This window comes from Globicephala melas, chromosome 12, assembly GCF_963455315.2.
Source record: "Globicephala melas chromosome 12, mGloMel1.2, whole genome shotgun sequence".
Lineage (NCBI taxonomy): Eukaryota > Metazoa > Chordata > Mammalia > Artiodactyla > Delphinidae > Globicephala > Globicephala melas.
The window spans coordinates 30,174,605-30,195,472 of NC_083325.1; the positions used below are offsets into that span (position 1 = coordinate 30,174,605).

The 20,868-nt window shown below is 50.3% G+C and overlaps 1 protein-coding gene across 3 annotated transcripts in view; it reads left to right on the plus strand.

The window, feature by feature from the left end:
* The window catches only part of ADD2 (adducin 2), a 109,817-nt gene extending 90,005 nt beyond the window's left edge, over positions 1-19,812 (plus strand). For 2 of the 3 annotated variants that reach the window (XM_030877493.2, XM_060309846.1), the window contains exons 11-16: positions 2,334-2,591; positions 3,512-3,631; positions 4,459-4,548; positions 6,497-6,644; positions 8,249-8,374; positions 13,149-19,812. In XM_030877493.2, the coding sequence (XP_030733353.1) occupies positions 2,334-2,591; positions 3,512-3,631; positions 4,459-4,548; positions 6,497-6,644; positions 8,249-8,374; positions 13,149-13,456 (1,050 nt within the window). In that variant the 3' untranslated portion in view covers positions 13,457-19,812. The remainder of the gene's footprint in view (positions 1-2,333; positions 2,592-3,511; positions 3,632-4,458; positions 4,549-6,496; positions 6,645-8,248; positions 8,375-13,148) is intronic. The other variant, XM_060309847.1, reaches the window with a different exon arrangement.
* Positions 19,813-20,868: the final 1,056 nt, after the last annotated feature.

The window sequence follows — 20,868 nt, forward strand, 5'->3', positions numbered from 1 at the left end:
ATCCAAAAAAGAACAAAACAAAAGTAGAGGATATTACTTTTAACCCATCTGATTGCCAAGGATTTTTTTTAAATTTTTAAAAAATCCTTTAAATTTCAGGTGAAATTCAGAATGGCTCAGAAAATCCTATAAAAAGAAGAGTGGGGCAATATTCAGTGCGGGGGAAAGGAGACGAGAACTGGGAACTCCAGCACAATTGGCAGAAGTGTAAATTGGCTCAGTGTTTTGGGAAGACGGACATGATAAATATATAAAAACTTATACTGTGCTCCCTTTGACTCAGTCATTTTCATTACTAGGCACTTATGTTAATTGCCTAAAGAAAAATGTGTAAAGATACTCATTTCAGGGTTGTTTATAATATTTTGAAAATAACAGTGTCCACTGGTATTGGTTAGATAAATTATGATATGTCCATTCACTGGCATATTATGTAGTTGTTTAAAGGTTGCTGTGTATTTATAGGTTCAATAACATGAAAAAAACTCCAAGACACATTGATGAGCTAAAAGCAGCTTATAAAGCTGATTATGTAGCATTATTATTTACAATAGCCAAGGTATGGAAGCAACCTAAGTGTCCACTGATGGAAGAATGGATAAAGAAAATGTGGTACTTATATATGATAGGATATTCAGCCATAAAAAAGCTGAAAGTCTTACCATTTGCAACAATATGGATGGACCTTGAGGGGATTATGCTAAGTGAAATAAGTCAGACAGAGAAAGACAAATACCGTATGAACTCATTTATATGTGGAATTGAAAAAAAACCCTCAAAAACCAAAAATCAAAAAATTCATACTCATAGATACAGAGAACAGATTGGTAGCTGCCAGGTGGGAGGCAGAGAGAAATGGGTACAGGGATCAAAAGGTGCAAACTTCCGTATATAAAATAAGTAATCCTGGGGATGGAATGTACAGCATGGTGACAATAGTTATTAATACTGTATTATATATTTGAAAGTTGCTAAAAGAGTAGATCTTAAAAGTTCTCATCACAAGAAAAAGAATGGTAACTATGAGAGGTGCTGGATGTTAATTAGACTCGTGGTAATCATTTCACAATACATACAATTTTTTTTAATTGAGGTATAGTTGATTTACAATGTGTTAATTTCAGGTGTACAGCAAAGTGATTCAGTTACACATATAATACATACAGATATTGAATCACTATGTTGCACACCTGAAACTAATGTAAAGTTACATGTCAATTATATCTCAATTTTTTTTAAAAGCTGCGTATGTGGTACAGTCCATTAATATACTGTTTTATATATATTATATGATGCATTAATTATATAGTCTGTATGTTTACAGACATGCATTTGTATATGTGTGCTTAGAGAGATGACTGAAAGGATTTTTAGTGGTTGTCTCTGGGGATGAGATTTTGCATAAAACCCACTTTTTCCTTATGTTTTTTATATTGCTTAATTTTTCTACCTGGCTCTGTACTTTTTTTGTAATCCACTGTACTTTTTTTGTAATCCGCGGGCCTCCCACTGTTGTGGCCTCTCCTGTTGCGGAGCACAGGCTCCAGACGCGCAGACTCAGTGGTCACGGCTCACGGGCCCAGCCGCTCCGCGGCATGTGGGATCTTCCCGGACCGGGGCACGAACCCGTGTCCCCTGCATCGGCAGGCGGACTCTCAACCACTGCGTCACCAGGGAAGCCCCAATCCACTTCCTTTTTAATACCACTTGAATTTTTAAAAAGATGACAGGCAGAGCCGAGAATTGCTCCAGCAGCTGTTAAGATTCCCGAGTGTTCATTCTGAGTAACAGTCCACCTTTGGGGGACATGGTCTTGCTTAGGAGACAGAGATGTTCTTGAGTCAGAGTTAGGGCTCCCAAGAGAAAAATAGTTAAGAAGCCTCAGAGTCGAGGAAGGGAGGGCTACTGTTAGAATCAGCTGGGAAACTTTTTAAAATCCTGTAGCCCAGATAGCACCACTGTCCAATGAAATGGGGAACTCTGAGTGGAGCCCAGGCATATACATTTTTAAAGCTCCCGCATGATTCTGTTGTGTTGAGAACTACTGGACCAGACCAAAAGCTGGAGCTCTGTCTGGTCCACAAGATTCTGGGAACTTTCTCATCCCTGATCAGAGGGCTTGTTGGGGTGGAGGAGGGGAGGGGTTGGGGGACCAAGACAGGGAACAATTCTGAAATACACCAGAGGTGCGGCAAGGCCTGGGTTGTATTACAGAGACTTTGGGTTAAACTGAGTCCTTTAGATGGAAGGGGGTAAAGCGTGTGAGCGGGCGAGCAGGCATGTACCTGACCATTTTTCCCCACCACATGTGGTTCTATTTTTGTCCTTTTTAGGGTTACAGAACAGGCTACACCTACCGCTACCCCTTTGTTCAAGAGAAAACCAAACACAAAAGTGAGGTGGAGATTCCAGCCACGGTCACAGCCTTCGTGTTTGAGGAGGACGGCACCCCGGTGCCCGCCCTGAGGCAACACGCCCAGAAGCAGCAGAAGGAGAAGACCCGCTGGCTCAACACGCCCAACACCTACCTGCGGGTCAACGTGGCCGACGAGGTCCAGAGGAGCATGGGTAGCCCCCGGCCAAAGACCACGGTAAGGAGGGCAGAGGGGGCTCCGCTGGGGAGATTGGGGTGGAAGGAGAGTGCCCAGCTACCTGTGTGGGCTAAGCAGCTTTAAAAGGGAAACAGCAAACCTCCCCTGGGCCTGCACTAGTCCTGTCTCCCCCTAAGGCTTCCTATTGGGCATCTGGGAGCAGCTTTTCATGCCTACGGAGCAGATCACCTGTTTCTTGCACCCCTATGCTGAGTTTTTGGTCCAGAGGGTGGCTGGACCAGGTCACTCCCAGCAGCATGAAAGCTTTTTGCTCCCATATCTGGAAGGGGCTTCTGGGAAATTCAAGAGAGGGGTACCCAACATTTGAACTGACCATCTGATGCAAAACCAGAAGGTGCATGGGGTACTTGTTTCTATTACGTTGTCCACTCCCTTTATAACCCTCTTCTGTAGAGAGGTGCTTGCTTTAGACATTAGATGTGTGAGACCTGCCCACAGATTGAGTTTTTACAAATTGTATGCTCTTTTCCTCTCTCTCCCTCATCACACACCCTGGCTCTTAATTTGATTTTCACTAACAAAGTAGCTGGCAGCCAAATAGAATAGCTCTTCGTTAAAAAAAAAACAACAAAGCCCTGCAAATTAACATCCATGAGTCATCTAATACTACAACACCAGTGGCTGCCTGTCTGTCAAAGCTGGTACCATGGCTCTGTCCCTCGTCTTAAGTGTTCTTTATGGCCATTGATCTGGGGCCTTTCTTTGGTTGCTGGGTCATTTGCTGCCCATCTCTGCTCTGGGAGACAGACATCAAAGAGGCCCAAGACGAGGGAAAGTGTTTGTCTAGGTTTGCTGACTTGCACGTAGGCTGGTCGGCCCAGATCTCATGGGGTGGACCACTAGGGTGGACGGTGAGCCATATGCCTTTACCTTACCCACCGGGCCTTGTGTGTGTTCAGTGGATGAAGGCTGACGAGGTGGAGAAATCCAGCAGTGGCATGCCCATACGGATCGAAAACCCAAACCAATTTGTGCCTCTGTATACTGACCCCCAAGAAGTGCTGGACATGCGCAACAAGGTAAGGGGATAGCTAATTACCTCCCATCTTTTCTCCCTCAAGGGCGTGGGGGGGGTCCCCAGGATGCGCCTGACTTACCGACATCCCAGATGCCTCTTATGGAAAAGAAACTACCATTTATTGGCCATATTCCAGGCACAGTGCTAAGCGCTGTGCTTTTGTTGTCCTGTGTAACCCTCAAATAGAGAGGTGCTAGCTTTAGACATTAGATGTGTCTAAGAGACCAACCTGCAAATCGAATTTTTACAAATTTTATGCTATTTCCCTTTGGCTCATTTTCAAGATTGCAAAATCCTTTGTGTTTATTTCTCTACCTTTGCTTTACAGTTCACTCACTTATATTTCTAATGTTACTTTAAAAACTTAACTTGTAACAGACCACCTTCAATAGGTCGGGTATGTTCCCAGAACAGTGTTTCAGTGTGTGGTCCTCTGAAGGGCAGATTCCTGGGTCACTCCCACCCCTCCTCCCATGGGACTGAGATTCAATATGTACGGGGTGGCCCCCCAGGAATCTGTAGTTTAAACCAAATCCTCAGGGACTTCATAGGAATATTAAAAATTGAGAATCTCCCTCAAGGATCTCCTATGCCTCATTTTCCTCTTCATCTCAATGACCTGCTCATGGTTAATGAGAATCTGGTGTTCTACATAAACTTCTCATTCATTCTGGAGCAGACGTGGAGACAGACTGTCTCAGAGTGGATGTGATGCGTTACATCTGCACCCCTGGGCGGCCTTTCTAGTGTGCCCTGGGGATGCTCCCTGCCAACTCCACACCCTGATGCTGGACAGCTACCTCACCCTCCCCATCCCTTTCTACACAGATTCGAGAACAAAACCGACAGGATGTGAAGTCGGCGGGGCCTCAGTCCCAGCTGCTGGCGAGTGTCATCGCTGAGAAGAGCCGAAGCCCGGTACAGCAGACGCTGCCCTTGTCTGGAGGGGAAACGTGTTTGCCTTCTGGGTCTGCAGTGCCTGGGGCCGGGCAGCAGGACCCCTGAGTCCTTATATGCCCACCTTCCCCTGTGATCTTGGGCACTGGTGCTCTTGCTGCAAAATGGATGCTGTGAGGACTGGGGACAGTATCTCATCGCCTCCCGTGGGCGCCAGGCAGGGGAGGAGTAGCCCAGCCTGCCCACGGGAGTGATGTGCCTTCTATGCCTCCCCCTGGAACTCCCCTCTGCCCTCTGTCAGTGTCCCGCAGAGTGACCTCTCAGGAGCGCGGCTGGCCTCTCCCAGCGGCTCTAGGCCTGGCTGCCCTGAGCGGCTCTGGCCTCTGTGCGTGGAAACAGCACCATCAGGCCGTAGCTCTGGGAAGATGCTCACAGGCTCTCAGAGGGCAGACATGTATATAAGGACCGGTACTCCTACAGGATGGGAAGGGGCAGTGAGTTGCCCACACAAACACACGTAGAGTTAGAAAATATAAAGTTGTTCCCCTGCTTGAGATAGAACAGTTTTTGTTTAGTGCTTAGCAAAAGGGGTGAACGTCAGACTTGTGGCTTGTGTTGGAAATCATTGCTGCTCATTGCAAAGTAGCAGTGGCATCTTCCTTAGCAGTAAGGGCAGGGGCAGGGGATACAGGGACCATTCCTCTCTGCAGAGCAAACTGAGGTGATGTCATGATGGCAGATCAGGCTGCAACCCACCAGGTGGGTGCCCCTTGGCAGGGGAAGTGTGAAGGTTATGTCATCACCTCCACCCCACCTCAGCTGAGCCAAGAGGAGGAACAGCAAATGTGCTACAGGGTCAAGGATAGAAATACCCCATGATAATGGGGGGAGGTGGGAGTTCAATACTGTGATCGACATTGTTAAAAACTCTGCCATTTATACCGAGTGCTCTCCTTGGAGTCCCTCTTCTTGGGATCCCGGTCTTGGACTTTTTTGAACCCCATGATTCCTTAAGATAGGCCCAGTGCTGCCTTCTTTTGGAAGGAGCCCATGGGCCCATCATCAGAAGACTTGATGAGCCAGAGCCAGATGGCCGGGAGTGTGTGGTGTGGGCCAGCTGCCCAGGCTCACATCCCCCCACCCCCACTTTCTTTGACTCCTTGGCTCCGGACCACTGAATTCCCAAAGGCCGAGATGAGGTTGCTGAGTTAGGATAAAGGGCTATGGAGTCTGAGCTGTCCCGAGCTCGAGGGATCAAAGGATTCCCAAAGCTTACACAAGGCCCAGCTGGTGAGCTCCCCAGAGCCAGGGGCTCCCCAGAGGGGGTGAAACACAGTGATTTTGCCAATGTCCCTTCAGGGACCTGCAGTACAGGCGGGTTGAAAATCCAAGATTCAGGACCTTGGCCCCCTTGTTCTTTATGACCGTGTGCAAAACAGGACTAACAGTTTGGACTGAGAACGCCAAAGCCACTGTGTGTTTTGCGTATGACTTACCGCTGGGTGCTGTGGCTTGCGCTGCTGATGCGGGATGGTGGGGTGCATGGCGGGGAGCGGCTGGCGTGACACTGGTTGAGCCAACGCTTTGCATGCTGGGGTCTGGCTGACTGACTGTGGGCCGCCGGCTGTATTTGCACAGTGACGGCTTGCAAGCGTCCACAGTAGAGATCGCAATAAAGATGTGTCTTCCTTCTGCTTGGGAGCATTCTTTGATTTTATTTCTGGGGCAGAGGGAGGACCCCCTGCGTTCTTCCAGGCAGTTACAAAGAAGCCCGGTCTGGGGGGGTGAGGTGTAGCCGTGGGACGGAGTGAAAAACCCCTACCCCGAGGCCCCGAGCTGTTGCCATGGAGCTGCATGCCACGCTGTCGCTAGCAAGACCACTGGCAGCCCCGTGAGTCTGAAAGGAAGCTCGGGCCTGGGCCCCGACTGCGGCGTTCAGAGAGCGACACACTCTGTGGTTAACTTTCAGTCCACAGAGAGCCAGCTGATGTCCCGGGGCCAGGCGGATACCAAAGACGAGGCCGAGGAGATAGCGCCCAACCCCTTTAGCCAACTCACGGATCAGGAGCTGGAAGAGTACAAGAAAGAGGTGGAGAGGAAGAAGCTAGAACTCGATGGTAAATAACCCCCGGAAGCTGGTGCTTCAGGACCTCCCAGGCGGAGGGGAGAGCTCGGGGCACCCAGAGAGGCAGCAGAGCAAACCATGGCCCTCACTCCCCGCCAGCAGCCCTGGACCCCCTTCCTTGCTGCCTGCCAGGGCCCCCAGGGCTCAATCCAGCCTTGTCTCGCTTTCCTTTTCAATCTTCATTTGCTTCTCTCTGTCTCTTCTCTGTCATGTCCTCACTTTGACCTTCCTGCTCCATCAGCAAATTTTTTTTTTTTTTTTTTTTTTTTTTTTTTTTTTGTGGTACGCGGGCCTCTCACTGTTGTGGCCTCTCCCGTTGCGGAGCACAGGCTCCGGACACACAGGCTCAGCGGCCACGGCTCACGGGCCCAGCCGCTCTGCGGCACGTGGGATCTTCCCGGACCGGGGCACGAACCCGCGTCCCCTGCATCGGCAGGCGGACTCTCAACCACTGCGCCACCAGGGAAGCCCAGCAAATAATATTCTTATCAGCACGATTTTGTTAATCACACCAATGCCCCTCATGGCTCGTGCCTGACAGTTACGCGGTGCTGCCGCCATGACCCCACTGACCCTCTCACCTGGGAATAAGGAGTTAATCCGTGAGGAGTGCTTAGGATACTGCCTACAAATATGGCCTAGGTCAGTAGACACCAGACAAACGTTAGCTGTAATAATATGTTCATTATAATAGTGATCATAATTACTGATGATCTAGCAGATGTGGTATAAACCGCTTAGCCGGGCAATCAGAACTGAGTCCTTTATGTCAGAATCCAGCAGCTGAGTCCTTTATGTCAGAATCTCAGTCGAGCCCATCTCTCCATGCTGACTCCTAGGTAGTCATACTCTTGAGAGCTTATTCATGCCTTTGTCCCCTCCTGACAGAGTTTCTCTTCTCGGCTAGCCTGATCCAGTATTATCTACACTTCGGCCTCTGTGGCAAACCCCCTCCAGCCAGGAAGCCCTCTCTGTGCCCCACATGGAGCCGTCCCTTCTCTTTGCTTCAAGTGCACTTGGGGTCTGAGACACAGAATTCAGCTCTTGGTTTTGTCCACCAGGCAAGGCTTTCATTCCCTCAGGGCAGGGCCCTCTTCCACAGCCTCCGTCCCCACCCAGACTCAGCCATCTTCCTAGGAACAAAGGCACTAGAAGAATCCTCGCTGGCTTTCTTGGAGTTAGCTTGCTTGGAGTTCTCGGTGCCAATCGAAAAAGTAGACAGAAAAATATGGTGCTCTTTGTCTCTAGAGATTGTTTGGACCGGACATGTAAATTAGACAAATAATCAATAAGTTACATGCAAACAGATCGTGGGTGGGAGTTCCCCTGCAGTCTTGCCGTCCACATCAGGGGTAACAAAGTCCATCCAGAGATGTCCTGTGATGGAGGAAACGGACTCCGACTCCTCCCGACTCCTCCCACTTACCTCCCCTAGGATGGAGCAGAAATTTTTTTTTTAAAGTTAGAGGAAGCAGCTAACTCCAGCCAGGAGAAATGAGGACCAAGCCGAAGAAAGCAGTTGTTTTAAAGCACTCTCGGTCTGCCCACCTCTCCTCTCCTTGACCTCTATCCTGAGCTGGCTTTCTGTATTTTCAGGAGAGAAAGAACCTGCCCCTGAGGAGCCTGGCTCACCTGTAAAGTCTGCACCTGCTTCTCCAGCTCAGAGCCCAGCCAAGTCAGAGACGAAGAGCCCCGTGGGCTCTCCCTCCAAGTCTGTGGATGGTGAGTGGAGCTGAGCATCTGGGAGGGAGGAGGCGCCTCCGCAGGCCGAGAAGGGGGTCTGCATAGAGGGTGGGCAGGTCTTCACTGCAGGGCACCTGCCTTTCAACAGGTGCTGCCCTCCTACGGGAGACTCTCCCCTCTGCTGTTTCTAGGGAACCTGAGACAGGGGTTACCAACTTTAAGCTTGTTCCGTTCACAAGCTGTGTTGATACGCCTTACAGGTGAAGCCGAGTCTAAGCAATGCTGAGTACGTTAATGATTGACCCACGGCCTTCTCATCTCTTACTCAGGCCAGGTTGGCTGATGGGCCTTTCTAGACTCACCAGCCCAGTGCTCAGACTTCAATGTGCACAGGGATCACCTAGGGATCCGGTTAAAATGAAGATTAAAATGTTAAGATGAAGACACAGTAGGTCTGGGGTGGGACCTGAGACCCTGCATTTCTGGCAAGCCCCCAGGTGAGGCTGATGGTGTCATTCTCAACGTTGGCTGCACGTCGGGATCACCTGGGGAGCTTTACAATCCCTGACGCCTGCTGGGGTCCCACCCCAGCGGTTTCTGAGTTCAGTGGTCTAGGAGTGGGCATGGGGGAGTGCAGCCTGGAGTTGTGAGATCTCTCCACTGGTCCCCATGCTCTCAAATCCTCTTGTGCTAATTCACCTCAGTGTCACTCCTCATCTGCCTCCCTGACTCCTACCCCTCAGCCTCTCTGAAGGAGTCCTTCCAGTCCTGTTCCTTCACATCTGGCCATCTCTGTCATCACCTTCTCTGTTGACTGGCTCCTGACTGTCCCTGCCCCTGCTGAGTCAATCCCCCCATGGGCCCCTCAGGAGCATTGGCTATGCCTGCAAAGAAATAGCCCTGCATTCAACATCAGAAGGCCAGCTGTGTCACTTACTAATTTAGCCATCTCAAATAAGTTGCATGAAAACACTGCAGGATGGGGGACTAACATGAATCCTTGCCTTTCCTAACTTACAGCATTGTTATCAGGATAAAATGAGCTCATAAATATAAAAGGCCCTTGTAATGCGCTTTCATAAATGAGTTCTCCTTATGTACTGTGTTCTCAGGATTGTGAGAGATACTACGCTGCTTGCTGTTCTAAGCCACTAAGTTCTGGTGTGGTTTGTTACGCAGCAGTAGATAACTATTAAATCATAGTGCCTAATGAGAACTGGTTTATGGAAATTAGTTCTTCTGTGGGTGGACAAGGCTCAGCGGGTGGTTCTTCTGCTCCACTGACGTCAGCTGGGGCTGCAGTCATCTGGTTGCCTGACTAAGCTAGAACTTCCAACATGGTGCACTCACATGTCAGGTGCCTTGTCAGGGGCAGCTGGAAGGCTGGGCTCAGCTGGGACAGTGGAATGGCTGGGCCTCTTTCTCTGTCTCTCTCTCTGTCTGTCTGTCTCTCCATATAACGGTAGGTCCTCTCCATGTGGCCTCTCCATCTGTGTTTCCATCAAGGTAGTTGGACTTTACACATGGTGCCTCAAGGCTCCCCAAACTATAGAAGCAGAAGCTGCTGGGCCTTCTTAATTCTTCAGCCTGAGGCTGGCTCAGTGGCACTTCCTCTGCATTCTGTTGGTTTCTCCAAGCCACACGGCCAGCCCAGATTCAGTGTGGGAGGGGACCACACTCAAGTGTAAAATTCATATATTGGTGGTAGGTTTAGAGAAGGGCAAAATCGTTGTCAAATGTCAAGGGAGGCTGGAACCAGACCTTGGGGAGATATATGCTTGGACTGGCAGATAGGAGTAGAGTGGGCTGTCCAGGGAGTGAGCATTTCTGGAAAGGGACATCAGGGGACTGAGAGACAAGTGTTTGGATGCTGAGGGATAGTGAGAAATCCAGTCTGAGAGGTAGGTACCCAAACAAGCTCGGCATCTCCCTACCAAAGCACCTCCCTTCCTCCTCCAGCCTCTTCAAGCCTTTCAGCTCTTCCCAAGCCACAAGGGTGTGGCTATGGACCTAGGCTGCCAAGTCCAGTCTTGTTCCAAATCCACTCTCCCTATTCCCCTCTGCTTCCTGGCCACCATCCTTGGATAGATCCCCCGATTTCCCAGCCTCTACCCCATTCCATCCACCCTACACCTGTCTCCTACTCCCAGAGCTCGAAGTGCCCCATCTAGGAGAGAAAGCCAGTGGTTCATCTTAGGAGATGCTAGAAGGTGAGTTCGCTTCTGCCACAGCTCCTGGAGCCCTTCAAATAGCTGAAGACCCAGGTAGTTCTGACCTTAACTGTCGTGGGCTGTTAACGAAGGAGGGATCTGGACTCTCAGAGCTGGTCCTTGATACTTTCCTTACTGGGGCCCAATAAGTATTTATTTCTAGAGCCTTGACTGCTGCCCCTTCTCTTGGCCAACTGCACCCTCCAGGGGTCTCTGTCCCCCCCAGCTGAGGGAGTGGTGACCTCGATCTGGAACCCCACTCCTCCAAGGCCCATGGCGCCTCCCAGCCCCACGTTCTGTTTGCTGGTGCTCCCCAGACGATTCATGGTGCGGGAGCTCTGTGAGATGCTGGTGACATGCCCGGTGTGGACTTGTTTTCTGGCTGGGGAGAAGAATCCTGCTGTGCTCTCCTAGAGCAAGCCAGCAGGGGCTGCGGTTGCAGATGCAGCTGAAGGGGCAGGCGTGGGTGAAGGCCACTGCTGGGACGAGGATGCCTATAACCACAGGGCAGAAAATGGCACCTGGACAGAAGGTGGGGTCCTCTGATCCATAGCTGGGTTCATGGAGCTAGAAGGCAGGTAACAAAATCATCTGAGAGGGTGTAACTTGAGAAACACATCCTCACGGGTCATCCAAGTGAGGGGTCATCAGAGGTATAAGAACCCAGGAGGCCAAGAGTGGGAACAGGGGAATAGGTACAGGAGACAAAGGCCAGCATGCAGGGCAGCTGTTTGTTTACAAGGTTGGGTCCAGTTCAGCGTAGAAGGCTCAGGCTGGGACAGACAAGAAAGATGAGGTATGGTGTGGGTTTGGTTAGAATAAAACCATTCACACGTTCATTTGTTTGCTTATGCATTCAACCATTCATGGATTCCACAACCATTTTCTGAGTACCTCCTATAAGCTAGTCACGTAGATAATTAAACACAGTCTTGTCTGATTTATTTCAGTTTTGAGGGGAGAGATAGGCATAAAAAAGAAGTGATTGTTTCACAGTCACTGTAATGGAAATTTATCTAGTAGGGGCCGAAAGGAAGGAGTGACAAATTTTACCTGGAAGCAGGGATGGGACCAGGAAAGACTTTAAGGGGAGGGTAACACTCAAGCTGATTGATTGTGTGGGTGAAGGTTGGGGACACAGAGAAGAGAGAGAAGGGTGGTCCAGACAGAGGGAAACAGACTGCAATGGCAGGGAGGGGTCCAGGGATCAGAGGGTTGACGAGGCCAAAAGCAGGTGAAGAGAGGAGAGGGGAGCGGTCAGGGGGAAGGCTGTGTCTGGATTGCTTTTCTGCATTCAAGAGAATGGCCAGTGATGACCATGGGAACGCATGGTGGGCGGGAGGGCAGTAAGGGCCATAGGAGTCAAGCGCATTAGAGGACTTGGTAGCTGGATGATGGCAGGATGTGGGCCAGACAGTAGGAAGAATGGGAGCCAGGGCCGAGGTCTTCAGTACTAAGAGGGGACAGTCCTCAGGAGTTATTGGAGAAGACGTTTGCTTACCCAGATAGTTAAACTAGCCCATGTTAACTGTCCCCAAATTTACCCCCCTCTGTCCCATCTTCCATGTAACCAAACATTTCTCCAGTCTTCACCCCGTCAAGAACCCTAGCCGTTTCCCAAGACATCTGTCTTGCCCCACTCTGTCTGTAAGGGACACCAGTCTCCCACCTTCCCCAGCTCCCACACTCCCACTTTCTTGTGGTGTGATATCCCTCACACTCACACACATGCACACTCACACACATGCACAATCACACACACCCCTCTCAGTTTCACGTAGTGAAAAGAACACTAAGTTGGGATGGCAAGAAACTGAGGTCTGCCCGCTTTTACTGCTTTACTCAGTTTTCCCATCTGTAAAATGGGGAGGAGCTAGATTAACTTTACCTTCCTTTCTACTTTTCAAAGTCTACGGTTTTAGAATTTTCCCTCCTCCTTCCCCATACAGGCATTTCAAAGCTTGAGTGGAAGCAGGGTGGGAAGGGAGTGGGAAGGAGGAGAAACGGCAGCAGGAGGCTTTCACTCCTGGCCTTGAATAGGGTGGCAGTCTGTAGGGTCCATGCCACTCAGGGAATCCCACCATCCCTCTGCCTGCCCCTCTCTGCCTACTGGGAAGATACTCTCCATCTTGAAAAGTTCCTCAGAGGTGTAGGAAATGAAATGGGTATGAAAACATGTCATTTCCATATTTTTACTAGTGAAACTGAACCAGTCACAACAATTCTTAGATGCATCCCCTGAGCTGTCCATGGCAGTGCCCTCCCCTTCCTACAGCCTCTCTGTAGTCTGCGTCTGTTCCCTTGTTCTGTCTGTTCCTAGGAAAGCTCCCAACCGGGCCCCTGCTGGGCTGCTGCCGTTTCTGGAGATCGTTACCTGTTTACATTTGTAGGCAAGAGCCCATAGTCCCTGGCCTGCCAAGGGCCTGTTCTCTCCTGTTTGGGAGAGAACCCTGCCTACCCCTTTCCCCTTACCGTGTCAGCCCGCCCCTCTCTTTGCTCTAGACTTCCTTTATATAATTGCCTAGAAATGGTTCTGTTAGCCCCAGGTTGAAGCTCTCGCCTGAATGAAATCTTATGGGTCACGTCTTTGGATCTTTTTCTAGAAGATGCTCAGAAGACGGAAACAAGCAAAGCCACCACAGAGCCGGAAAAGACGCAGCCAGAAGGAGTGGTGGTCAACGGCAGGGAGGATGAGCAGACGGCAGAGGACATCCTCAGCAAAGGCCTCAGCCAGATGACCACCAGCGCCGACACGGATGTCGATACCTCGAAAGACAAAACAGAGTCAGTCACCAGCGGTCCCATGTCCCCAGAGGGCTCGCCTTCCAAGTCTCCCTCAAAGAAGAAGAAGAAATTCCGCACCCCGTCCTTCCTGAAGAAAAGCAAAAAGAAGGAGAAAGTGGAGTCCTGATTCGCAGCCCCCTGGGGCTCCCATCTGCGTCCTCCCTCCCCTCCCTCGCCGTCTCCCATCTCTGTCCCTGGAAGCACAGGGCCAAGGAGGGGTCGAATAGGCCCTGGATCACACTCTGATGGGAAACTTAGAGATTACCCCACCAACCCCTCATTTTACAGTTGCCCCACAGAAATCAGGTGACTTTCCCAAGGTCATACAGCTGGTTCGTGGCGGAGCCTGCACTGGAAGTCAGGTCTTCTGGCTCCTAGTCCAATGCTCTTTCCACTACACGACACTGCCTAGCTGTGGGCTGCCCTTGTGAGGACGCTGCCCCTGATCTGAGCCCAGGGCAAGGGGCCAAAGTCAGCCGCAAGCTCTCACAAATCAGACCCAAATCAGACAGGTCGAGGCTCCCCTGAGCAGGGTCCTTGTCCTCGCGTGAACCCAACCTCCTGCTGACGGAGCTGTCACTATGTTTAGAAATCTCTCTTCTCTTTCCCGTAGGGTAACTGCCCTGCTGCTCACGGGAACCACACAAGTGGACCCGCCCCCTCCACCAGAAGTTAATCCTTGTTCCCAAGGGCTGATGGCTTAGCTGTGCTCCCCCAACCACTAACCCCGAGCTTTCTTCATGGAACCTCTGGAATGACGGCCGGAATTGTTGTAAGAGTGGGCAGACGTGAGGGCAGCCAGCTCAGCCACAGCGTGGAGGATGGTTCAATCCATATAAGAAGCCAGGAACTTGACCCATTTGAACAGTGCATCTCAGGCACTTCAAAACTAAAACCAAATTTAGCTTAGGAAACACTTCTGTCATAAGCAGGGCCGAAATTTCGGGACATTTTGATCCTCTGTTGGCTTTGGGTTGTACGAGGAGGGTCAGGACAGCGCGGATATGTGATGCCTTTTGAGCATTTGCCTGACTCTCAGGGCAGCGCGGCTCACCCTGTCCCCCTCCGGTCCGGCATCTGGGATCCCCTGACCTTCCCTTAAACCTAGAAGCCCTGGCTCACAGCTTGCAACTGGCATCCTTGGCCCCTTGACCTTGGCCCCTTGACCGTGGCTCCTCTGGGTTCTGACTCAGTCGCTCTAGGTCCAGCAGAGGAGAATGAGGTGAGCCCTTCAGGATTAATCCTCTCGGACCAGCTCTCAGAGAAAGGCTTGCGTGTCCCTGGCCCCGTCACTGTCTGCCCATCAATCCTGGGGCCTGTAAGAGCCACAGCTATTTTTTTAGATGCCGTCACTATCTTTTCATACTCTTCCCTGGGGCTTTGATTTATAAGCAACATTGACTCCTAAAAAACAGACAATCCATTCTCTTTAAAGCACAGTGTCTTCAAAGAATATTTTCCCTTTCTGTCCTGAATATTGTCAAAGTATTTTTGAAAGTTCTTAATCATAGTTTTCCATTTTTGAGCACTTACTACACACACACACACACACACACACACACACACACACCCACCCACCCACACACACACACACACACTGTGCAGGCTTCACGTACACTATATCCTTTAACCCTCATGATAATCCTGTGATGTGGGTCAGATTATTCCAATTCCAATCCCAAAGGATAATTGACTTGTTCCAGTGACTTGGCTAGAAAGATTCAGAGGCTGGATTTGAACCCAGGTCCGTCTGAGTCCAGAGCCTTTGCGCTTAACAGCTATGATGATCAGAAAACTTTAATCTCCGAGGGTGGTGGTTTTAGTCCTGGACCGTTTCGTTCCTGTGACTGGTCTCCACTGCATAATGTTAGCACTTGAAGTGAAGGTAGGAAACCACCTGTGTTCCCCCCGATCAGTGCACAGTAAGTTCCTGGTGAATGTGGGCTGTGACAGGGCCAGTGTGGACCTCTGACAAAGGAGAGGCCAGAGCCTTCTGGTTGGGGCAGGAAACACCATCATCGCTGGGCTCTTTCTTGAGAAGGAAGGAAACTGACACAGGACTGAGGAAAACACAAATACTGTGTGTCCCTAGAGCAGAAGATTCCTAACTGCTACCCAGACCCATCTCTCTGTTCCGCTTCTGACTGAGTCAAGTCTTGTGATGGACAACCCAAAGCAGAAAAGCCTGTGACATGCCAAATGCCTTTCAAAGCCACTCCTTTGATGCCTTCTTTCAAAAAAAAGAAGATTTCACATTCATTCATTCATCCCAATATTTGTTAAGCAGCAGGCATTATGCTGACATTAAAAGAAAACAATCGCTGTGACTGGAACAGTCAGCGGCAGGCAGTGTTAAGAGAAAGGTAGAGGGGACCCAACCACTGATGCAGCTTTTTATGTTTGAGTGGTTGTCGCTCAGAGATGATGTCAACAGACTCTTTGCTTTCATCACATTCTCTTTATTCCCGTGAAAACAGGGAGGCCTCATTTAGGTGAACATGCCAGGGCCTTGCAGGAGTTTATGCCATGGGGCCGCCTCATATCCAACCATCTGTTCTTTCCCTATGCATTCAAAAACCACGCATGAGCTTAGGTCATGGACCAAGCTTGAGGGCAGGACATGGTCCCCGCCTGAAGGAGGTTCCTAAGTCTAGTAGGCATATAAACAAGTTACAGAACGGGCAAGGGTGCAGAGGAGGTGTAAGGAAGCGTTGATTGGCTGTCTTCCAGGCCAGAGAAACCTTCCTGAAAGGAGTGACGGTTGAGTTAGGTTTTCAAAACAAAGAGGAATTTTCCAGGAGGACAAGAGGATTAGTAGGACATTGGTGATGAGGGAAGAGCCCGTGCAAAGGCACGGAAGCATGAAACGCCATGACGCGTCCGTGGAGTAATTCAGTGCGGCTGGGACAGAAAGTGTGAGTCAGGTGATGGGGTTCACTTCACAGGTGGGCAGGGGTGGGTCATAAAGAAACTCGTAGAAGGTGTGAGGGAGTGGGACTTTATCATGAACGGGGTTTGGAGCTGCTGAGGGCTTGTGGTCAGGGTAGATCGTGAGCAGGTTGCATCTTAGAAAAATTCCTCTGGTGACTGAGCGGAGAACTGACTGGAGCGGGCAGCGCTGGAAGCATGGGAGGTCTCCACAAGGAGGCCTTTCGCAAACTGGAACGGATGTGGTGGCCTGCCTTACACTGCCTTTTCCCTTACAGCAAATAGTGAGCTGGGAGCACAGAATTCATTCCCATGACATTCTTTGGATGAGGCATCTTAAAAGAGCTTTTCAACAAGGAGAGGGAACTATTCAGAGACCTAATGCTCAGCGCAGCTTCCAGTTCTGTTTTGTCTTGGTGGAGAGTTGCTGGGAGAGCTGTCGAGTCACCCTGCCCATTTCTCCTCCTCTTGAGCGTGTAGGATGCAGCTGGCATGGCTCCAGGCTCGAGGCCAGGTGCTGAGTGCTGCTCAAGCAGATGTGCCATTCAAACAAGACCCCAGGCTCGCAGGGTGAGAGGAAGGGACTCATTCTTTGGCTCTGAATAAAAGTCGGCTGAATACTTTGGCCAGTATCTGTCTGGAGAAAAATACTCAGCATGTGAGGAGCTCAGCAGTGTTAGGTGATAGGATGGTTTCTAGTAAAGCTTGGATATGCTGTGGAAAAGGATGAGAAGGCGTGGACTGAGATGCTACGTTATAGATGCTGAGCTGGGGAGTGGAGAGGTTTCTGAGCCTGTCTCCTTGGGAAGATGGGCAGGGGTGGGAGTAAGGAGGCAGAGGTGTTACAGAGATGCAAGCTTGGCGCCAGTCACTCCCCCTGCACTGGTGGCCGGTGCCCAGCAGTCATGTGTGAGGACCATCTATACCACGTGACCTTTCCTCAAACTTTGCCAAAAGCACTGCCAAGAGACCAGCCCAGATCTGGGCTCCACAAGAGCCTCCTGGCCTGCAGGTGACCCAAGTCACTGTCCGACTTCAGCCAGGTTATACAGACAAAAAGAACCTCCTGTAAGGAAAATGGGGCTCTTCCTCTGCAGACAGATACATTCTTTTGAAAGAACTTGAGTGGATTTGGATGAGAAGTCTGGTCCAGTAAGAACCCCACTGGAAAGCATCACCCTTATACCACTGATTGTGTACTCTGAGCCTTGCATTCTGCTCCCCGTCCAGTAGTGTCACTCACTCCCGAATGTGGCAAGACAGTCATGCAGATGTCATTTGGCACTGACATCACAGAGGGCTACTACCTTTGTCAACACGCGAAGAAGAGCTATGTGGTCACTTCTCTGGTTGCCGTGGATTTGAAAGAACCATTCACCCAACCTCATGATTCACTTCTGAAAGCCTAAAAAATGAAAAGGAAGTGTGAATTTCTCCATGGAGGTAGTCAGAGGGGCAGATAGACACACAGCCTACCCTCGGCCTCTGTGCCGTCTTTTGTACCGGTGTGAATTTTATGCTCTAGCTCCAGGCAGGAACACACAGTTTCTGACTGTTGAACAAATGAGAAAAACTACAGCCCTTCCCCTGGGTCCTGGTGCAGGTCGGCAGCGGTACTCGAGATAGCTGCCACATTGCGTTTGCCTCTCCGAGCACAGAGGAAGCGGGTCTGTTAAAATCTTCTCTACCATATGAGCCCAAGCGAACTCTCTAAGACAATAACATTCAAAGAGTCTGAGAAGAAATGAAGGAGGGGCCCAATCTATGCAAATCTATGCTCTCCACCCCCGCAGAAAGGACAGGGCTCCCCACAATTCAAGACGTGATGGGCCGTTATATCCTCACTTTTCCACATCTATTCTGAGAGGGATACTTTAAAAAGTCAGAGACCTGAAATGACTAATGAAATATGCTCATCGGATGTTTCTCTGTGGGCAGTTCCACTGGTGCCACAATACGAAAGAGCAGGCACAGTACGCAGTAGAGTGTTGAGTTCCAGACGCCCCATCTCAGCAACCTGTCCACTTGGACGTGGGCCTTTTTGCCGGAACTAAGAGTGCCCACGTAGAGCTCTGTCGCCAACGCACACCCAACCCTGTCAGCCTCCCACGGTGAGAAGCCACCTCTCACCCAGGCCTCAGTGTGGGGTTTCAGGCGGGGTGTCTCTCTTGAGAGGAGAAAGCGCCTTTCGTCATTTTTAGGTAGAGAGGCTTCTCTTTTTAGGAAAGATTAGGAAGAACCTCTGGTTGGGGGTTTTCTTAAAAATACAGAAGCTATGGTGTGCGTTGGTTTGTACTTACGGGGTATGAAGGTTTGCCAAATTGATGTTTGGTGCCCTTTGCCTTCAAGCTTGCCCCCAAAGTTGGGCTGTCACTATGAGACATTGGGGCCTGAAGATGGAGGAGAAGTGGTCACCGTTACGGGCAAAGGGAGGGACTCAGGTGGACCTGGAAGCAGAGTCTCGCTGTGGGGAGGTACCAGCCAGTAGCTTTCCCTGTGTAGTCGGCCCTTGATTCTTCTCACCCACTGTTTCCAAGCAGCAGGGTGAGGCCCGCTGTGACGTGGCAAATCCCCTATCTTTCGTGTGAAGAAAATGTTCTGAGGGCTTAGGGGGTGGGAGGAGACTAGCAAGAAAAACCCTAAACTCTTCACCCCTCCAACAAATTATCTTGCGTAATTTTGAGAAGTGCAAAGGCCAGATCTTCTCTGTTAAAGTGAACCAGAAGGAGGAAGACAGTTGGACCAAGGACAGAGGGGCTACATTTAAATACATCAAAGGCTTCCTAACATGGGAATATATTTTGGGGACCTCACCCCCACCTTTCAACTGCACCCCATGCCTATCGGTCCTGTTTTGTGGGTGATTGTTTGATCTCCACCGGCTGCTCCACCTTTAAATTCCTGTAATTTACGCTACCCTGCTGAGTCCCACGCCCTTTCTCAGGAAGAGGCGGGGGTGGGGGGGGGGGAGCAGAAACGGTCGTGAGCCTGGCTCACCTGGTGGTGGAGCACACGGGGGTCTAGGTAGAGTGCTGTGTTCTCTAGAGCTGTGGACGGTTTCGGTGAAACGTCTGTGTCTGACAATCGTCTTCCCTTGTACATACATGGTCTGTGTTTAGCTTTTCCTAGTATCGTGAAGTTTCAAATAGGGGTTCCATGCAAATACTCTTTCTGCCGCTGAAATGCCAGCCCCCCGGATTGTGCATCTTCCCCACAAGTGGTTTTGCCTTTACGCTAACACTTTTTGAGCCGCTGATGTGCAGATTGGTTCGTTTCTTCGGCTTTTATTTTGCAATTTTATATATATATATACACACATTATATACATAATATATATATATTTATGGGTTGGTTTTGTACGGTTTTCTGTTTGAATCTCTGAGCACCAAAGCTGCCCTCGGATTGTCAAGAGAACTTTCCAGAGCCACTTCCTGAGCCCCCCTCTGCTTTGGTGTTTGTGGTGCTGGGCGGTATCTCTGGCCATGGATTTCTGTATGTACGTGCTGTCTTCTCACCCGCAGATATTACCCTAGTAAATCTACTGTGCTTGGCTTCCCGGTGTGTGACCCATCTCTCTCAGCCACCCAGTTCTTCCAGCTCCCTGGGGAGCAGAAGCCAGAGAGGGGCTCCATGTATGGAAACTTTTATCCTGGAAACCTCACGCATGGAAACCTGGACATATGAATCATTGAGTTCGGACTGGGGAGGGAGGTAATAAAATGCTACGGTCCTCTGAGAAGGGAAAGGCCAGGTGGATTTGCAAACAGCTCTGTGGAGGAAGGTCAATTTTGATGGGTTGGGATGGGGAGGGCTTGCAGAAACAAACAGGAGAGGTTCACAGGCTGGAATGGAAAGAGGTGTCAGGCCAGGATCAGAGGGCTGGGGAGAGCTAAGACGTCACCCCAAAGGGCAAAAGGGGAACAGAGATACTAGAGGAGAGGAAGAAGAGGAGGAAAGAGCCATTTTGCCCCCTTCCAACTCTTCTTTACTCAAATAAGGAGCTCAGTGTTTGTGGAGGGTCCACACACATCAGTCAGGTGCTGCTTAAGTGTCTTATACGTAGCACCTCATTTAATCCCCATAAAACCAGAAGGGCGATCCTATTATCATTACCCAGTTTACAGATGAGGAAACAGGCTCAGAAATAAGAAAACTGGGGCTTCCCTGGTGGCGCAGTGGTTGAGAGTCCTCCTGCCGATGCAGGGGACACGGGTTCGTGCCCCGGTCCAGGAAGATCCCACATGCCGCGGAGCGGCTAGGCCCGTGAGCCATGGCTGCTGAGCCTGCGCGTCCGGAGCCTGTGCTCCGCAACGGGAGAGGCCACAACAGTGAGAGGCCCACGTACCGCAAAAAAAAAAAACAAAAAAACCAAAAAAAACCTGTCATGAACCACAGGTTAACATGTGGTGAAGACCAAATTCAAACCGAGGTCTTCTAGGTAACCAAGTTCTTCCCACTACTGCCCATTGCCCAGTGTCTTGAGCAAAGAGACCTCTACAGAAGCAGATCTGATCATCACTCCCAGGCCCACCTGTTCCAAAAATTGCAGTCTCCTGCTGCATCCTAGTTCCCCAAAGCCCCCACAGGCTCCCCCACAGGAGCCGAGGTTCT